This window comes from Vidua chalybeata, chromosome 1, assembly GCF_026979565.1.
Source record: "Vidua chalybeata isolate OUT-0048 chromosome 1, bVidCha1 merged haplotype, whole genome shotgun sequence".
NCBI classification, from domain to species: domain Eukaryota; kingdom Metazoa; phylum Chordata; class Aves; order Passeriformes; family Viduidae; genus Vidua; species Vidua chalybeata.
The window spans coordinates 31,398,219-31,418,016 of NC_071530.1; the positions used below are offsets into that span (position 1 = coordinate 31,398,219).

General features: G+C 42.8%; 1 protein-coding gene and 1 long non-coding RNA gene across 5 annotated transcripts in view; one reads left to right on the forward strand and one right to left on the reverse strand.

Annotated features, from left to right (window-relative positions):
• Positions 1-5,216: 5,216 nt before the first annotated feature.
• LOC128787802 (uncharacterized) lies at positions 5,217-7,926 on the reverse strand. The gene is made up of 4 exons (XR_008430858.1): positions 7,369-7,926; positions 6,514-6,605; positions 5,996-6,133; positions 5,217-5,918 (listed from the first exon to the last, which is right to left on the reverse strand). It is a non-coding gene; the product is annotated as an uncharacterized LOC128787802 (long non-coding RNA).
• Positions 7,927-11,074: 3,148 nt separating this feature from the next.
• The window catches only part of SP4 (Sp4 transcription factor), a 32,464-nt gene continuing 23,740 nt past the window's right edge, over positions 11,075-19,798 (forward strand). For all 4 annotated transcript variants that reach the window (XR_008430856.1, XR_008430855.1, XM_053942263.1 and 1 more), the window contains exons 1-3: positions 11,075-11,487; positions 12,159-12,259; positions 12,752-14,300. Coding sequence is in view for 2 of the 4 variants with exons in the window: in XM_053942263.1 (XP_053798238.1) it covers positions 11,481-11,487; positions 12,159-12,259; positions 12,752-14,300 (1,657 nt within the window). In the remaining 2 variants the exon portion in view is untranslated. The remainder of the gene's footprint in view (positions 11,488-12,158; positions 12,260-12,751; positions 14,301-19,798) is intronic.

Below are 19,798 nucleotides of genomic sequence, written 5' to 3' on the forward strand. Positions count from 1 at the left end.
GTAGTTATACAGCTTTCCTTCTGAAAAGTTATTTTACTTTGTTTTGTCTTGCAAATTTTGTATTTAAAAGTGTTTACTTAATTTTCCCCTTTTGAAGCAAGTGTCAAATATTAATTCCAAGAACAGAGACACAACTTTTATATTCACACAGTATCTAAATATTTACCTCAGATATTTTTTGTGAAGTGGTCCTAGAATTAAAACATTTATAACACTGCATTGCCATCACTGTTTTCAAGAATTCTTGAACAACAGGTAGTCTGAATAGGGGAGAACAAAATATCATCTTCAGAAAGGAAAAATCAGCAGTCAACATCATTTCAACATCAAGAACAATAGTCTAATAAATTATTAAATTGACACTTTTAATGCACCTGGAGGTTCAGTGTAAAAGAAACAGGCAGGAAAGATTTTTTTTTGCAAAAAAAAAGTTCGATAAACTGCTGTGTTTTCTTTCTTTAACAGGTTACCTGGCTCGTAGCAAAAAAAGCAGCAGAAGAGATGTGTATTAACTTATGGGAATCTTTGGGCACTATCTTACTTGACATTCTTATTAACAGGGTACAGAAACATTCTCATACTCCTAGGCTTATTTATATTTTGTTTTCAAATATAAAGGATATATACTATAGTATTCTGCTAGGGTCTGGCCAAAATCTGATCCAATGCAAAATTTTCATTTATGACTTGGTTGATGGAATGGAGAGCACACTCGAAAAACTGCCACGGAAAAGGGGTACAAGGGAGCTGAAGGATTAGAATTCAAAATGAATTTGATAAATGGGAGAAGTGGTCTGTAATCAATAATATGAAACTCAATAAATACAATGACCAAGTACTATATTGAGGCTAGAAGAAAATTAAATGCAAAAACACAAAAATACAAATACAAAATTGAGAATACTAACAGCTCTGTAGAGAGAGACCTGGCTGTTACAATAAACTACATATTTAATAGAATCAATGATACCACACTGATGGAAAAACATAAAAACTCATCCTGGGACATTCTAATAGATGTCATAGGTAAGGAAGGATTAGTAATTGTTTTTCTTAACTCACCTTTCAGAAGCCTCTGTTTGGGGTAGTCTAATACAATAGTACATAAAGAAGAGTACATTAAAAATGGTTTTAAATATGGAAAATGATTGAAAAGGGGAGAGGTAATATTTGCTCTAAAAAATAAAGACTGATGGCAGGTGTGGAGGTGATATCTCAACCTTCCAATACATAGAAAATTCTGAAAAGCAGGGATTCCTCTTCATGATTGTGCTTCATGACACTGAAGGCATGACAGAACTTTGTTGGCTTTAATTGCAGCTGGAAAGATTTGGGATAAAACAGGAAAAATTCTGAATCTAAGGATAGCTACAGGCAGAAATAGGTCACCAAAAAGCTGAGGTATAATCTCCACCATACTACTTTCTGAGAAGAGGTTAGAAAAATACTCCTCAGAGTTTCTCCATTCCTTTGAGGAAGAGGCAAACAGTGGATCCTGCTGGATTTTCATTCTTGCTACTTTTGTTACAGTCTCAAAGAAACAGAAAGTTGTAACTTATTTTAGCTATTTTTTTTTTTTTTAGTACTAAATATTTTCATGACAGTTTCTGACAGTGACTTGCCTTTCAGAAATTCATGCCCTAGTGGTCTGCTAGTTTTAAACAGTAACATCTACAGAGATTAGATCTCTTGCTGACTTTGATCCATTCTCTCAAGACAGCTTGATGCATCTGTTGATGCCTGCAGGTCTTTGAATCTAAATATTTATCTTATTTTGGATTTATTTCTGACCACTTGAATTTTACATTTCCTCACAGAACCTCTCTGACACATTTATCAGCTACAGAATGCAGATGACACTGTTTTTGACGCTTCCCCCTGGCATCATGGGGGCTGCTTTTAACTCTTTATAGGCATATTTATTACTCAAATAAACTATCTAATGCAGTATGTTTGTTCTTTTAATCATTATACTATAGTGTAGCTAAATATTTACCAGGTTGATTTTAAGGATTTTATTTTCTAAAATACTTTGCCTTTGATTTAATGGTCTTATGCCTGTGGACACTCATTCTACAGTTAAGATTACTACACTAATCTTCACTATCTTGCAGCTACTGTGACAGAGAGAGTCAGCTATAATTACTTCTTAAATCAGATCTCATTTGTTACTTAGGACTAAATCTCTTGCGCACCAGCAAAGCCACCTACTGCTTAAAGCAGTCCTTTGCGGTAACAAGAATTTGCTACTCTTAGCTATATCCTTCAGTGGTATTTGAGTCATTAATCCTGGGTACTTGAAATTATCTATTACTACAACTTTACTTCTATACGGACCCTTGTTAGTGCACTTCTTTCACAAGGGTTATTCTTTCACAATAAAATGCACTGAGACTTGGAGCTCAGTAAAAATTGAATCTATGGCTCATGTTCTTGGTTCCTTCTCCTCAGAAATTTAATGCAAGTAGAACTGTATCCTATTGAAGAGTCAAGGCTAGAAAATATATTTGAGACTATGGAATGTGCTTGTTTCATCTGTTTTCTTTTCTATTAGAGTTCAAGGAGGAAAAAATCTCCCTCCCATTCCCCCCTCCATCTACTGTACCTGAAGACTTGAATTTCCAGGTACATTCATTGATTTTCTCAAACAAGAACCAACAATGTAATTGACATGTCCCTCATGCAGCTTTCATCTACATTTATTAATACAAGACCTGTGCAAAGCTGGGTCACTGGTGCCATGTACAAAATTTGGATTACGAATTGCAAATAACACAGAACATAGGGTGTCCTGCTTATGCCTATACATATAACAGGCATGTTACCTGGTATCCTGGTTGAACTTCATCCCACTTTCCCACTCTCTGGTACTTTGTAAACTGCCAGCTTGGTTTCACTGCAAGGAATAGGTGAGAGAAGTCATGAATCCACGAGTTGGACTCAATGATCCTGATGGGTCCGTTCTAACTCAGGATAGACTTGATTCTGTCTTTGAACTGTTTCAATTGACCAACTTTAAACAACTAATATAAAATACCCTGGACCTATCACCACACCTGCCATCACAGTGTCTCCATTTTTGGAAGATGAACCAAGCAAAAAGCATGTATGTGGGCAGAGCAGCAATGCTTTCGGTGGCAGCACAGATGCAGGCAGACTTCCTGAGCAACAAGAGTTTCCTGCACACAATGGGCCACATAAAATGAGACTACAAAGTTGGTTACATTAGACACGACTTTCTGTGTAATCATATATTGGCAATGATGACAAAGACAGGATCCATTAGAGCATCACATCTGGCTCCATGAGAAGAGTTCTGCAAATGCAGGTGGGGCAGCTCAGCACAAAAAGAGAGTTCTGGAATGAGAAGTACAATATTAATGATAAGAAGTTCAGCCCTCTTTTTGGTGAGAAGACTAGTGTGTAAGCATGTTGTTGAGCAAGTAGAGGAAATAATTAGTCATGCAGAGACCCAAAGCACAGTTCCCCTATCTCAGCACCCTGGCAGCATTTTGGGACTGGAAAATCAACAGCAAGTGAGGTTATTTAGGAAATTTAAACAACCATTTTAATAGGAAGTGGTAGTAGACTAGGATACATCCTCAGCTGCACTGATGGGGAAAAAGTACTCTCTGCTATCCTGGCTTCTGCTGAGCTAGAGTAATTTTTTTTTTCCTAGTAGCTGGTATGGTGGGGTATGAGAACAATGTTGATAACACACTGATATTTTAGGTGCTGCTGAGAAATAATTACTCTAAATGAAGGACTTTCAAGTTTCCTGAGCTTTGCTAGTGAACAGGTACACAAGAAGCAAGAAAGGAGCACAGCTGACCCAAACTAGACAAAGGGATATTCCATACCACAGGATACCATCCCCAGTACATAAATGGATGGAGTTGACAGGAGGAGACAATTGCTGCTCAGGCTTGGACTGAATGTTGGTAAACAGGTGGTGAGCAATTGTATTGTGCTTCATTTGTCTTTCTTGGGTTTTATTTTCATTTCTCTCTCTTTGTTGCCAATTTTTCATTATTACTATTATTATGGATATTCTCAGTTCAGTCAGAAAGAAAAGGAGAGAGATTTCTACCAGGCTAAGCCTGGGAAAAAGTCTGAGAGGAATGTAAACTATTTATTATCTCTCTTTCTGTTCATATTGTTTATAGATATGTTCTACCACTGTGTGCTATTCATAGTGCACCAAAGGTGTGATAGGTTTTCACTTTGAGACCAATCATATTTCACTTTAGCGATCCTGGTTATAAAAGAGGAACACTAGTTGCTAATAAAGTTCATTCTTTGCCTTCTGACGATGGAGTAATTTCATTCCCGTTCCTGCCTCAACAACAACATATTATTATTATTATTATATTTTATGTTTGATGTCTAGTGTTTCATGTTTTATTTTAATTACTAAACTGTTCTTATATAAACCCAGAAGTTTCTCCTCCCCATTCCACCCAGGCCAGGGGGCAGTGAGCCAGTAGCTGAGTGTTACTTACTTGCTGGCTGGGTTTAAACCACCACATCCACCAGTTCAGATCTCCAAGCTCTAGATCAAAAGGAAGGAGTCACTGTGTCGCAAGCTTTTGTAACAACCATGGAAGATAACACTAGGGTTAGGTGATACATGGAGGTGCCTTGTATCCTGGTGTCCCACAGCTCTCTCCTGGCCTTGCTGACACAAGAAGGCTAGGATCCCTCAAGCTCCCAGCACGCTGAGATCAACAGACTGACCCACTAGGGCCACTGGGGACCGTGCCTGCACCCTGGCAGTCAAGCTCATGAGCTCATCCATTGGCAATCTTCACTAAGACCTTTTTTTAATTTACTGATTAATTACTTTCAAGTGGTCACTGGCTATGTGTACTTGTCTACCTCAAAGAAAAGTCCTTGATTTTCTGTCAGACTTTATTCTACTCATAGCTTTCCTACATTTTTTGTTACATATTTAAGAGTATCTATCTCCTCATCAGAAAGAATTGTTTCTCAAGGCTTTTCCTTCCCTACTTAATCTAGGACTGATGATGGTAGGATATGTCACACACTTAGCCAACAAGGACTCTCTGGCTTTGGAGAAAGGAGAAGGCAAGATGTCTGCAGAGGCTTACACCGGACAGAAGCTTGGGACAGGAGAAGAGAAGCCAAAAATACTTCATAGCAATGACAAGTAGAACGAAGTAATTCCCTGACTTCAAATATACTTCAGGCAAGGCTTGATTTTATTTTTTGAACTTGCAATAGATTGAGCATAGAAAAGAATACAGAAGACAATTATCAGTCCCTTAAGGTATGCAGATCATCTCTGTGCTGGATGACATGAATCTGGGTGTTGGAAAAACACATTTTTGACCTAGTAGGGGAAGTTCCTCAGTGAATGTCCTGAAGTCAATTTCCACACTATGTCGTTGGATATGCTGAAGTCCTGGATTGCAGCTGTCACCTGTTACTGTCACAAGAAACAAAGTCTGATATCTTTGGTAATGTCAGGCAGATTTCACTTTCCCTTCCTAAGCTAAATGCTCACTTTCCCAATGTCTGATACAATGTCATCCAATAGTCAGAGCTGATACAGTAGCAGGGTGCAGAGTGCACGGGCCCTGTCTAGAGCCGCATAAATCTTGTTCAGAGTAAGTGATTGATTCAGTGCCTGAGACATACCTGCTTTCTCATAGTAACTGCATCACAGTAATGACATGAGAAAATGCTAGGAGAACATCAGGTGAGTGAGAAGCAGGTACAATTGAATGCAGTACAAGGAAGGGGAGCTTTGTGTTTCAGGCCTCGAGAAGTTAGGGCCATGGCAATCAGAACTGAACCATTCATTTTTACCACTTGTCTTCCTGAAGGCAGGATTCTTAATCCAGTCCTGTGCTGTCTGAGGTCCCCCAGGCTGATGCATTTGCAAAGAGAGGATGCTACAAAAGAAATCATTGCTCAAGTTCCATGATGTTGTCAATAGATATTTTCCACAGCATCCAAGTAGGTAAAATACCTCTTGCTTGGTTCACTTGGGATCACATGGAACAATGCTGAAGGGGCTTGTTTGCCAAGCACACGATTTCCACTGTGGCTCTGGTCCAGGCTCTGTCTGATGAGTAACGCTATGCCATCACCAAATTCTTCAAAGTTGCTGTTGATGGAGTTGAGAGAGTTTACAACAAAACCACCAGAAGTATAAGAGTAAATATGCACCCAAACCTGCATATATTTCTTGGGAAACATTTGAGTTCCATGGCAAAGCAGCACCAAGAGCACAAAGGGAGCATGAAAGAACTGGCAAAAGAGCCTTTGGGCTGGCAAACTGGCTTCATTCAGAAATATGGTTATCTGATACTTGATCTTACACAATCCTGGCAGAAAAAAAATCACTCCTTCATATGTTTATATAAATATTCTCACCATCACCCCCAGCTTCAGTCAAACAGTGTGGTCTTATAGAAGTTCAGCACCTTGTGTCTAAGGGCTGCAGCATTTTTAATTTAATACAAGCTATTCTACCACTGAACTTACAGTTTTGTGAAGCCACCATGTCATTACTGTCTCTGCTGTTTGCAGCTGCCGGCCTCTCGTCTCTCTCTGTCCAAATGCAACCTGTGTAAGTGCTGGCAGAGAGTAGAGAAGGGAACCAATGAAACTAGAGCACGCAGACAGCTGTCTTTCCCTCCCCCTTCACGCCCCCTCTTTTTTTTGTTTTCCCTTTGTAAAGATATTTGATGTTGTTCTGTTCAGCATTACAAGCCCCACTGTGCTCTAGAGAGTCATGCCTAAATAGGTTCAAAAATATCAGTCAGTGTGTTAGGTGAAAAATCAATGAATGTTAAAGACAGCTTAAAGAGCAAGCCAGAAGTGATAAAGAAGAGTTTGGGAGCTTAAAAAGGAGGAGAAAGGAAGAAAAAAAAAAAAAAAAAAAAAAAAGAATGCAACATACACGTGGGGATTTGGGGTGAGAGAATATTTTTGAGGTGGAGAAATGGGTGGCTATTAGAACAAGGAAAGAAAGTAGCAAAAAATAATGGGAAAAGCAAGACCCAGGGAATTCAATTCACACAGGAAAAAGTTGGAGAAAATAAAGAAAATGAAAATATTAGGAAAACAGAAACAGGACATAGAAGAAGTGACAAACAAGAGACAGAAAACTGCACATATGGATAGAGAGAAAGGATACTTAAAGTATCAAAAACAAGGAGCAAAGCTCTTTGTAGTTAAATTATGTTCACAGTGTGAGAGACACAAAGCAATAGAGACTCAGCATTAAGTGGATTTTCTTAGTTTGGGCTGTTGTGCCAACTACAGCCACCCTCATGTGATACTATGCCTGAGCTACATCTTGCCAGGAACCTCATATTTCAGTGGGTCTCTGCTCACCCACACATTTCCATGTTGTGCTCTTTTCCTGGGTGACAACACACTTCTAAAGTTCTGAGCCTGAAAGAAATTGGTAATGAAAGCCTTTTACTTATTTTTTTCCTGTTTCTGATGTTTTACTTTCATAGATCCCCATTAGCAGCTGGAACTCCTGTGCCAACAGACATTCATCCTCAGACCTTATCTTTCTTTCATATAACTCAACAGGTGACTGCTGCTGACTTCAATCAAAGCCCACAGAGAACAACCATGTCAGGGTGCAAAGGGAAGGTACTGGTTCATGTGGGAACAATGCTGAAAGGGGCAGACTCAGAAAGCTTAAGCTGGCAGAAAGAATTTGAGCAAGAGTGACATTTGGAAATTGGGAAAGAGTAGGTGGTATAGGAGTAACTATGGATGGTAAAAATAAAAAATGAAAATCATGGTGCCCCTACTGAAACCACCTACACCACCACCATATTTTATCTGTCACTTCAATCACTTGCTGAGTTGAGACAGATTTTACTCTTTGTACCCTAGAGCAAATTTTTCAAAAGCACTGTACCTATAGCCTCAGATAGAAATCCAGTAAAAGTTTAAAAGATTACATAGGACTTAAAACCTCAGTCTCTCACAAAAAAAAAAAAAAAAAAAAAAAAAAAAAAAAAAAAAAAAAAAAAGGAGAGTGACCTTGATAGCACATTTGCCTGTTCTTCATACATCCCCCTCCTTCAGGAGGTGCCCTGTACTCTGCTTCCCAGAGCTGAGTGCACAGGAAAGCTCTGATGCTCTGAACAGCCTGACCATACACTCCCACACACTGTCCAGGGACTGGAGCTCTCATGGAGCTCAGCCCCAGGGCTAAGCCCTGTGAGCTGCAGGTTGTCCTGTCTCTGGCCCTGTGCTGGAGGTGGCCCAATCTCCTGCTCATCTGATGACCACTGGATCACCAGCAGGTCCTGTCACTACCTCAAACCTGCTCGGATGTGAAGAGTGGTGCCCTGACCAGGAGGGCATTGCCCTGACTTGGCAGTGGACTCTCTAAGGAGGAAGCCCTAGTCTTGCTGCTCTCTGGCACTGACTAGGAGGCACTTGGATTTGGCTGAGCTTTAAACTGTGAGCTACCACCACTTGCTTGTCTGAACACAAATAATTCAGCATTTGTCATGATCCCTTTCCAACTGTTGTTGCTGTGAAACAAAAGAAAACAATTGCCACGAAGATAGGGTAGGAATTCAAGCAGTTTTGGGGAATTTCTAGATGAAAGAAGGAAGCTTTAATTACGTCCTTTAAAAGCACAATAGTGGGATGTCCTTAGAATCCCAATTCACAACAACTGGGCTGGACAGTTTGGGGGAGCAAGAAGTGAAGATACACTTACACTGTAGAAAACAAAGAAGAAACAATCTTAACTATGTTATGTGTGATACCTTTTTCGTGTACCTTTCTTTGGTACGCTGTTGGGAAATGGGCCAATTTCAGGAACGTAGTTTTTAATTTTCATTACTACAGAGGGTAAGCCTTTAAAAAGTATGGAGCAATGCTCTGGGAATAAAACCACACCACAGTGACTGACACAAGAAAATTGTCTCTTTAGAAAATAGAAACCTTTAGAACTACAGAACTGTGATGGAGTTCAGAAAATTATTCTGTCTAACCCTGCATTGAGGTGGAATCAAATACTCCCAGAGCAGCCTGGTACATGCACATCCTAACTTCCCAAAAACTTCCTGTGAAGGAAGTTCCTTTGGCCCAACACTTGGTCTGTTCTTGGTGTCTTGCCACTACAATACAACATAACGGAGATACAGAGCATGGCTGTGTTATGTTCATAGTAGGGAACAAACATCATTCAGTCACTGCTATGACAATTTAACACCTGAGTTGGATTCGATGGTCCTTGTGGGTCCCTCCAACCCCGACTATTCTGTCCTGTGATTTTCTTCTTGTGACCTGTGTTTTCTGTCTGTACAATGTCTGGAAACAGCCTGTATCATGCTTATGGCTTATGACTACCACTTGCTTATTGTACAATGGTATTTCTACATTTCCTCTCTTCCAAAGGGTTTGTTGGAGGTCTGGAGTAGGGATTGAGGGGAGGGTGGCCTCCTCCCTTTGAAGGATTAAACTGTTGAACAGCTGGTAAAGAACTGCTTTGGCACTTTTGTCTTTGACTTAGCACAGAATCATAGAATGGCCTGCATAGGGATGGAACTTAAAGATCATCTAGTTCCAACCCTTCTACCATGTGAAATTCATTCCACTAGGCCAGGTTGCTCAGAACTCTATCCAGCCTAGCCTTGAACACTTCCAGGGATGGAGCATCCACAACTCCTCTGGGCAACCTGTTCCAGTGTCCCACCCCCTCCACAGTAAAAAATTTTTTCCTGGTATCTAATCTAAACCTACTCTCAGACTGAAGCCATACCCCCGTTGTCCTACGAATAGTTCTTGAAAATAGTCTCTCTCCATCTTTCTTGTAGGCTCCCTTTGGGTACTGGAAGGCTGCAAAAAGCCTCCGTTTTTCCAGGCTGAAAAACCCCAAATCTCTCAGCTTTCCCTTGTAGGAGGTGCTCCGTGCCACTAATCATTATGGAGGCTGGTGATTTTGCACTTGACAAAGAACTTGGGCATATAGTATAAAAAATTTGAGTGGACAAAATTTGCACAGGTGCACCATTTTTTTCCCCCAAATCTGAGTAAGGCTACCAGGCTTTGCCATGGAGGCAGATCTATTGTAGATCTACCACAGCTGCCACGACCAGCTCCGGCTTGCCCAGCTAACGCTCCGAACCAGTCAGTCTGAGCGGGGCCGAAGCCGCAGGGAACAACGGCACAAGCATCGCGGGAAAACAGCAGCACCACGGTAATTCATCTGGTTTTAATCCAACAACAACCAGCTTAGTCCAGCACAGCGTGCCGGGGACTGACTCCCTCTCCGTGAATCTGCAGCGAGGCTGAGCACTGACGCCTCAGGGCTGACCCGCCCCGAACCGCGCCGGAGGCACCTGCCGGCACCGCCGCCACGCATGCGCGCCCTTCGCCACCCCAGCCCAGAACTACATATCCCGGCGTGCCGCGTGAGCCCACTGCTGCGGCCGAGCCAATGGCGAGGGAGGAAGCAGTTCCTGCCTCCACGCAGCAGGTGGGGACGCAATCCCCGAGCCACCCTTCCCCCGCCCGCAGGCGGAGGGCTGGCGCGGGAGGCTGTTACAAAGGAGCACAGAGGCGGCAGAGCGAACAGGCCCTGGCTGCCGCGCGGAAGCCGCAGGGGCGTCTCCTCCCCGCTCCCTGCGCAGCCGGGCAAGCGGGCGCGGGGGCCGCGCCTCAGGGGAAGCGGCGGCTCGGGGGCTTCCCGCGCGCTGTCAGTTACGAGCGCGCGAGGCGGGCGGGCACCACCGGGTTGGCCGGTGGCCGCGCGCGGCCCCGCCCGCCCCCTCGCCGGATTCGCTGGCGACCGGGGCGCGCGCGCCCTCCATCATCGGCCCGAGCCGCGGCGGGACCCGGGGCTGAGGGCTCGGCCCGGCCCCGCCCCGCTCCGCCCGAGGCTCCGCCCCCGCCCGCCCCTCCGCCCGGCGCTGTCAAGCGAGCGGCGCGAGCGCGGAAGCCCGGGGCGCCCGCACTCCCCCGCCCCCGCGGAGCGCGCGCGCCTCGGCGGCCACGCCCCTCCCGCGCGGCGCGGACGGGCAGAGGACCGGGAGGAGGAGGAGGAGGAGGAGGAGGCGGCCGCCGAGGGCCCTGGGCTGCGGCCCGCCTCCGGCCCGCCCCCTGTGCCTGCGGCGTGGGGAGCCGGGCTGAGGCGGAGCGGGGCAACCGAGGGGCCGGCGGCTGGGCTCGGTTTCCTGCTCAGTGGGCGTCGTTGGGGCCCCGGCGGGCCCCGCCCCCGCGCCGCCCACCCCGGGCTCCAGCTGTCACTCAAGGCGGCGGGCTGAGGCCGGCGGCAGCAGCGGGCGGAGAGAGAGGCAGCTACGCCACAGCCCAGCGGCGGCCATTCGTGGAAAAATAGGCCGTCCCGCTCCTCCCAGCTCCGGCTGCGACCGGCCTTCTCCCCGCTACCCCCACCCCACCCTCCGCCTCCTCCTCCTCCTTCTCCTCCCCCCTAGAGCGGCGCCTCAGCGGGGCATTAATGCGGGATGAGCGGTATGTAACCCCCTCCCTCTCTCCCTCCTGTGCACACCCCTCCCTCCCTCTGCTCCTCCCTCCACCCTTCATCCCCCCTCTATCCCGCCCTCCCGGGTTCCCCCTTTTCTTCCCTCTGTTCTCCCCCTTCTTACCCCGCTCTTCTCTTGCTGCCCCTCCGCCCATCCGTGCTGCTTCCTCTTATGCCCCCTTTCTTCTCCTCTCCTGCCTGCCCCTCCGGCTTGCCTCCTCCGTACCTCCCTCCTCCATTCCCCCTTTCTTCGCTAACCCTCCCTCCTGTGCACATCCTTCCCTCCTTCATTCCTCTTTTCCTCCCTCTTTCCCTCCCATGCACAACCCTCCTCCTGCCCCCTAAAGCATCGGCGGCCACTCAGTGGCCGTCGATGCTTTAGGGGGCAGGAGGAGGAGGAGGGTTGTGGGTGGTTTTTTCCTGCTGTCTCTGGGAGAGGAAACCAAACCTCCCCTTTCTGGGTGTTAACTCTCCAGCCCCCATGGGTTGGGTTTCAAACCACGTTTCTTAGGACTCGTTCTTTTGTAATAATGATTTGTACTGTTGTTTTTATGAAGAGGCAAAAGCGACAAGCTGGGAACCGAAAAGGATATGCTCATAGGTTTTGTTATTGTATAAATGAAGGTGAATAATTAACCTGTTACACTTGATATTTTTGCAGATCAAAAGAAGGAGGAAACTATGCCCACAGAGGGAGAGAAATCTCCCGAGGCAGAGAATAACAACAATAATAATAAAAAAGGGAAAACTGGAGGCTCACAGGTAAAGAACACACACCCGAATAGGGAAGTGCCCAAAGTATTAGCATTTAAAATGAAATGTTCAGCTAACAGCATTTCCTGCTCAGGGCATCTTTCTTTGGGTTGGATGAAACACAGTTGGTTGGGTGCAGTGTTTTTACTGCCTGGACATGTTTGTTTGGTTGCATTTTGCAGTGATCAGCTGCTTTCCCTGTAATAGAAACGTTTTAATTTTTTTTCTTTATTTTGAGGGGGGGAAAAAAGACTGAATTGATGATGCAGTTGAGGTCTTGGCTGTCACATAATCATTGATAATTAGAGACTTTTGAGAGCACTATGTTTAAAGATTATTTACAGCAATTCATAGTTCCTTATTCAGAGCTGTATCATTGGTCTCTAAAGCACCTTCTTTTTTTTTTTTTTGGCTTCCTGTGCGAACCTTAATGCTGACTTCTGATGCTTCATACTTGCACTCTTGTCCTGAATTCTTTCTGTTTTCTCTTTTTATGGATAGGATTCTCAGCCTTCACCTCTTGCTTTGCTAGCAGCCACTTGCAGCAAAATAGGAACTCCTGGTGAGAATCAAGGAACTGGACAGCAGCAGATTATTATAGACCCAAATCAAGGTTTGGTGCAGCTTCAGAATCAGCCACAACAGCTGGAATTGGTAACGACTCAGCTTGCTGGAAATGCTTGGCAGCTCGTTGCTGCTGCTCCTTCTGCTTCAAAAGAAAATAATGTCGCTCAGCAAGGATCTTCTGTTGCCTCAAGTGCAGCAAGTCCCTCCAGCAGTAACAATGGAAGTGCATCTCCTTCAAAAACCAAATCAGGCAATTCATCTGCAACGACCCCTGGACAATTCCAAGTCATTCAAGTACAGAACCCAAGTGGTAGTGTCCAGTACCAAGTGATTCCACAGGTTCAGACAACAGAAGGTCAAATCAATCCCTCCAATGCTACTGGTCTCCAAGACATACAGGGTCAAATTCAGCTTATTCCTGCAGGGAATAATCAAGCTATCCTCACAACTGCAAACAGGACAGCTTCAGGAAATGTTATTGCTCAAAACCTAGCAAATCAGACAGTTCCAGTCCAAATTAGGCCCGGTGTTTCCATACCACTGCAACTGCAAACTATTCCTGGTACTCAGGCACAAGTTGTAACAACGCTACCTATAAACATTGGTGGGGTAACACTGGCTTTGCCTGTGATTAACAATGTTGCCACCGGAGGAAGTTCGGGGCAAGTTGGCCAGTCTACTGAGAGTGGAGTTTCCAATGGAAATCAGCTGGCGTCTACGCCTGTCACTTCTGCCTCTGGTAGTACCATGCCAGAGTCTCCTTCCTCATCTTCCACTGCTACAACCACTGCCTCAACATCTCTGACTAGCAGTGACACACTGGTAAGCTCTGCAGAAACAGGCCAGTACACGAGCGCAGCGGGCAGCAGTTCAGAGCAGGCAACTGAAGATCCTCAAACAACTGCTACAGACTCCGAAGCCCAGAGCTCCAGTCAGCTTCAGTCCAATGGACTACAGAACGTCCAGGATCAGTCAGGTTCCCTTCAACAGGTCCAGATCGTAGGTCAGCCTATTCTGCAGCAGATACAGATCCAGCAGCCTCAACAGCAGATTATTCAGGCTATTCCTCCACAGTCATTTCAGCTCCAGTCAGGGCAGACTATACAGACCATCCAGCAGCAGCCTTTGCAGAATGTTCAGCTGCAGGCAGTGAGCCCAACTCAGGTGCTCATCAGGGCTCCAACTTTAACACCATCAGGACAGATCAGCTGGCAAACTGTGCAGGTTCAGAATCTACAAAGCCTTTCAAATCTGCAAGTTCAAAATGCTGGGTTACCCCAACAACTAACCATTACTCCTGTGTCTTCAAGTGGTGGCACAACCATTGCCCAGATTGCTCCGGTGGCTGTTGCTGGTACCCCCATCACTCTGAATGCTGCCCAGCTTGCTTCAGTACCTAATCTTCAAACAGTAAGTGTTGCCAACCTGAGTGCTGCAGGTGTTCAAGTTCAAGGAGTTCCTGTTACCATTACCAGCGTTGCGGGTGAGTGGTCTGACAAAGTTTTGGGGTTTTGCTTGTTTGTATGGTTGCTTTGTTTTGTTTGTGGTGGTCGTTTGTGGCTTTGGTTTGTTTTTTATTTTTTTATTATTATAAGAATACTAGATGATTTTAGATTAGCACTCTTCCTTCAGAATTTTCTGTAATGAACATTAAACCCTTAACTGTGAGGAAATACCTTACACTTATCACTAAAATTCAGATTTTAAAAGAGCTGACATTTTTGCTAAACATTGAATTAATATTACCAGTGGTGTCAATTGAAATGGAACTGTTTGTATTTGATAAAGTATACTTAAATATTTCTGTCCTCCGTATTACTAAAGACTTGTAGGCTTCAGAAGTGAACATGAGACTTTACTGTTAGAACTTTGATATGTTTAAAAGACATCACAAAAAAGCTTTTTCCAACCAGGCAGTATTCCTAATCTTCTTTTTGGGATGTAGAATGAGAAGTGGCAATATGTGAGCTGGGATACCTTGAGTCCTGGCATACATTCATATGGAACTACTCATTGCATTCTGCACTAGCTCATAAAGTTGTTCTCTTAAAAGTTTGAGTTCTGCAAAGAGATTGAGTGGAATAAGGTGTGCTTGCTCATAGTTTCTGTGGCTTGCTTTAAAATAAAAATATAAAACCAACTGGTGACTACTTCAGTACTTGCTGTTGAACTTTTGATATGTACTATGAATTGCCTGTTTGGTTATACTGGTCTAATAGTTGGGAAAGGATCTATTAAAAAGTTCTAGACTGGATAACTGAGCTTAGTTTTATGGTAAACTCTGTGCAAGGTCTCTGCAGTGTCCCACAAGGACACCTCTTTATGTAAAATTTGCTGACTTTTAATGTTTCAGATAAAACTTGATTTAGGCAGGAGTTATCTTTGTCAGCTTGATAACTTGATTACCTAAGCTTGGGTTTATGTCATAGCAGTAAAAGTCTTCTATTGTAGTAGTTACAATAAACTCTTCTCAACAACAGCCTGACTATAGGCACAGTTTTTTACTATAAAACTGTTAGAAAAAACACATCATGTTTAATTGCTGTCAAGTCTGCATAAGCAAACATTAGTATCATATTGACTCTTTAAATGGTTTGGCATCGTATGCTAAGATGACAGATGTTTAACTGGGTAAAAAATCGTCCTTTTTGATTGAAATGTTTTTGAGGAGACATAGCTACTAACATAGTTTAGTAGTAAGAAATTTGCTATTGGGAGAATTTTGTCTGCTATGGTACTTCTCAGCATGGCATGTTGAAATACTAAGAGCTGAGTTAGATGAACTAAACCTGGCTTATTTAAGGAGTATCATACAAACATTAATCTGGGTAATCAGAATTAAAATCTTGACCTTGTGTTTAGCTGTAATGGTTCAGGGAGAAGTTTGGTTAGCTGTAGCTGAGCGGCTGCAGTCCTATTTACCTTGGAACACTTTTTTCCTTGATAGGAAGGTGCTGGTTGATGGTCTTCTTAGGCAGAAGTCTCTACTTTGGTAGGGGACTCCATAGGAAGCCTGCTTTGGGAACAACCTAGATTTGGAGGTGCTGGAAAAACCTTTCTCCATATAGGTTTTTTCTCTGCTTACTAATGGTGTACTACTATTCAGTACACACTAGCAGGTATTAGAGCAAGAGATTCGGAATATCATCTTTGTTGGTTATATTGACCCTACCTGTGCTTGCATATGATGTCTTTTGGAAAATAAAGGGATTGAGATTGGTAACTTGAGGATGAAAAAAGGGCAATGAATCACAGGTATAGTCCTGGACAAGCCAAGCCTTAGTCATACAGTGTTTGTGTGCTAACTAGACTACATTTTGTGACCAATGAATTCCTCCTCGTTGTACCCACTCTCTCCCGCCCTGCTCCCGGTAGACCTTATGGCTGTTTCCATAATTTCTTGGCAGCAAAAGGAATCATAGAAACATAGAATAGTTTGGATTGAAAGGGATCTTTAAAGGGCATGTAGTTCAACCCCTCTGCAATGATCAGAGACATCAGCTAGGTCAGGTTGCTCAGAGCCCCATTCAACCTGGCCTTGAATGCTTCCAGGGATGGGCATCCACCACCTCTCTGGGCAATATGTTCCAGTGTTTTGCCACCCTCACTGTAAAAAACCCTCTTTCTTATGTCTAATCTACACCTACCTTCTTTCATATTAGGGCCATTCCCCATTGTCCTGTCACTACCTGCCCTTGTAGAAAGTTTCTCTTCAAGTCTCTTGTAGCCCCTTTAGGTATTGAAAGGTGCTGTAAGGTCTCCTCAGAGTCTTCTTCTCTTCAGACTGAATAACCCCATTTCTGTCAGCCTTTCTCCATAGAAGAGGTGCTCCCCCTCTATAAGTATTCTGACATTTTTTCCTTTCCTTTATCAATAAGGTACTGTTTCTCCCCCAGGACTTGATGTTATGGAGAAGGAACAAGTTTTTGGAATGCAAGAGATTAGTTGTCATTTCCTTCCCTTACTTATCTTTGCTTCTGTCCTATGAAACTTCCTGATTCTACACCCTGGGAATGGGAGACATGGTAGAATGGAAAGTGAAAAACATGATGTGCAGTCCTTAATGCTGTATTAAGATTCCAAGGAAAGAATGGTTATGAAATAGAAAATTGCAATCATGCTAAGATCTAAACTTTGCTTGCCACCTAAATAGAATAAGGTGACTTGATCAGGGCTGTTAACTTCCTTGGTTTTGCTGTTTTTTTTTTTTTTTTTTTTTTTTTTTTTTTTGTTATTCCCAGGCATCATCACAGGAAACCTTTTGAAAAACGAACAGCTCAGCTACCTCAATATCTGCAGACTGGTATTTCTTTTCTGCAGTACCTGAGCTTGCCAGTGTGAAGTGCTTTGAAAATAAGCTGAACTTTCCACAAGTAGATCATTTGCCACAAATGAGCAGTAGAAGTAGGTGTTAGAAATGAGCTGTGTGGAGGATGTCCAGAAAATTTTAAGGAGAAGGCTGAGTGAAGAACTCATCCCATACATTCATTCAGGTGCTCTAACTTTATTAGGGAAAAGAAGTTACATTGTCCTTCAGTCAAACCCCTTCAATCAAGCCAGTTTTTAGGGAAAAAACTTTTAAAATCACAATAAAAAACTGTTTTTGTATTTATGTCATATTTCTGTTCCATGAACAGTGGTTTTCCTAGTTATTTCCACAGTGAGATATTTAAGCACTTTTTTCCTTTAGTTTTTCAGTAGTTAATGAAATAGTAAAGCAAGAAAATACTTAATTTAAAATTATAACAGAATTGTTGACTTACAGAAAATTTTGAGAAATGGGGGGAGTTGTGTTTTTTGTTATTGTTGTTTTGTCAAATCCATTCTAAATTCCAAAAGATAAAAATTTCACATTGGGAAGAAAAACCTTAAGATCTTCTGGTAAATACTATATTTTGGTCTACCTTTCATAACCTTTGTTACTGAATGTCTACGGTAAACCTAGGAAGATGTATAAGTGTGTTTTTGGGGTTTCTTGGTGTATTTTTCGGTTAGAAGTTCAAAAACTGATCCTGGTAAGTACCATACTTAGGGTTATATGTTGCATGTGGCCAAAAACACAGGGCAAAGCAGAGAAGTTCTCACAATCTTTCACTTTCCGGCCTGAGGGAAAACTTCAATGTCAGTGATGAAAATTATTTTTTTATTGTGAGGGCTACTGAGTACTGACACAGGTTGCTCAGAGAAGTTGCAGACTCTCCATCTTCAGAGATACTCAGAAACTGTCTGGAGATGGTCCTGGACAACTTTCTGTAGGTGGCCCTGCCTCAGCAGGGTGATGGAGCCAGATGCTCTCCAGAGGTCCCTCAAAGTCTACACCAATCTGTGATTCCATAAAATTTTATTAAGGTGTACAAAGTGTCAGTCAAAGGCATAATTAAATGTACAGAAGAAAGTTTTATTCTTGACCAGTTAAGTTTCTGAGCATTAAAACCAGATATTTAATCAGTTGCTTAATTAAGAGCAAGACAAACAACAGGCTACATAAAAACCACTGTGGTTGCTTGAACATTCAGGGATTTACTAATACCTGCCTAGCTTGAGATCAGTACCTGTCTTAGCCTTTTACCAAGCTCTGCACTACATATTTCTTCTCTGCTCTCTCAGTTGATTTGCACATGGTTCCCTGTGGAGAGGGATAGCCTGGAATCTTATAGGTGGCAACTTCCTAAATTTAGCCCCAATGGTCTTGGGGAAAAGCAGATAATACCCTTGCCTTTTTTCAAGGCTTCTGCTGTGAGAGTTGCAGATGCAAGTTCAAAGGATTCCTGTCCCCAGCCCCTTTTTAAAATAAGGTAGACTTGTCTAGATGTGTTAATTGACAGTGTAAGAGACTATGTGAAAGGAACTGATTTTAGTACTAGTTGAGTCTAAGAAAACGATACAGTTTGTAAAATTGTTTTGTTTTGTTTGGATGGTTCATTTTGGTTTTTCTCTCTTTTTTTTTTTTTTTTTTTTTTTTTAATGGGTTTTTTGTGGAGTTTTCTGGTTGGTTTTTTTGGTGTCTTTTTTTTTTTTGTCCCTCAGAAAAATTCCCTCTTTCTTATGAGAAAAAAAAGTAATAGCTCAAACTTATATCTACCTTAATGATACGTCTTAGGGTACTTTTGTTACATGATGATGGAGATGTTTTACCCCTACAAATTAGATTATTTTGTTTTAAAATAGTCAAAAATATTGTTTGTATTTTATGTATACTTGTTCCAAGATTACTTGCTTTAAGCAAAAGTTATCAGATTCCATCATTTTGCAACACAAGTTCAAGACTTTTTCTTGAAGATGAGTGGTGACATGGCCTGAATTATGGGGAATTTGGAGTTCATCCACCCAGAATAACCTGGAGCAATGACTTCTGTTCAGTAGAACAGTCTATTGCCTGGCAATAGTAAAGCTGGAGAGTTTTAAATCTTTTGTAGGGGTGTGCGATGGGCTCCAAAATAGTTCTTAATGACAATGAAATCTAATGCCAAGTGTTCCTATTACTTAAAAATATATAATGACCCTTGCCATTCTGTTTCATACTCTGTAGTAATGTGAGCTACTAATGCATTTCCCTCTTTGGCCAGATACTTTCACATCACTGTGACTAGTAGTTATGCAATTTGTCAGTACCTTGAGGTCTCCTGATTTCTTGTGCATTTTCCCAATTGTCTGCATCCAGCTTCAGCCTATCTTCAAGGCTTTCTCCTCTCTTTCCCTCTTTATTAAGTCTTCTTGTGTGACAGTCATTAGTTTTAGGACTTGCAGTTCAAAGACTCTATATATTGTTTAGACATGACTGTCATTGTGAGTCAAAGTTTGATGAGGACTTTGAAGCATTCTACCCAATTCTTTAAACAGGAAAAAAAATGGATTAGATTAACTGTATGTCACTCAGTGACTGGAAAAAGGGAAACATCACACCAATTTTTTTAAAAGGTAATAAGTAGGCCCTGAGAACTACTAACCAGTCAGCCTCATCTCTGTCTGGTATGATCATGG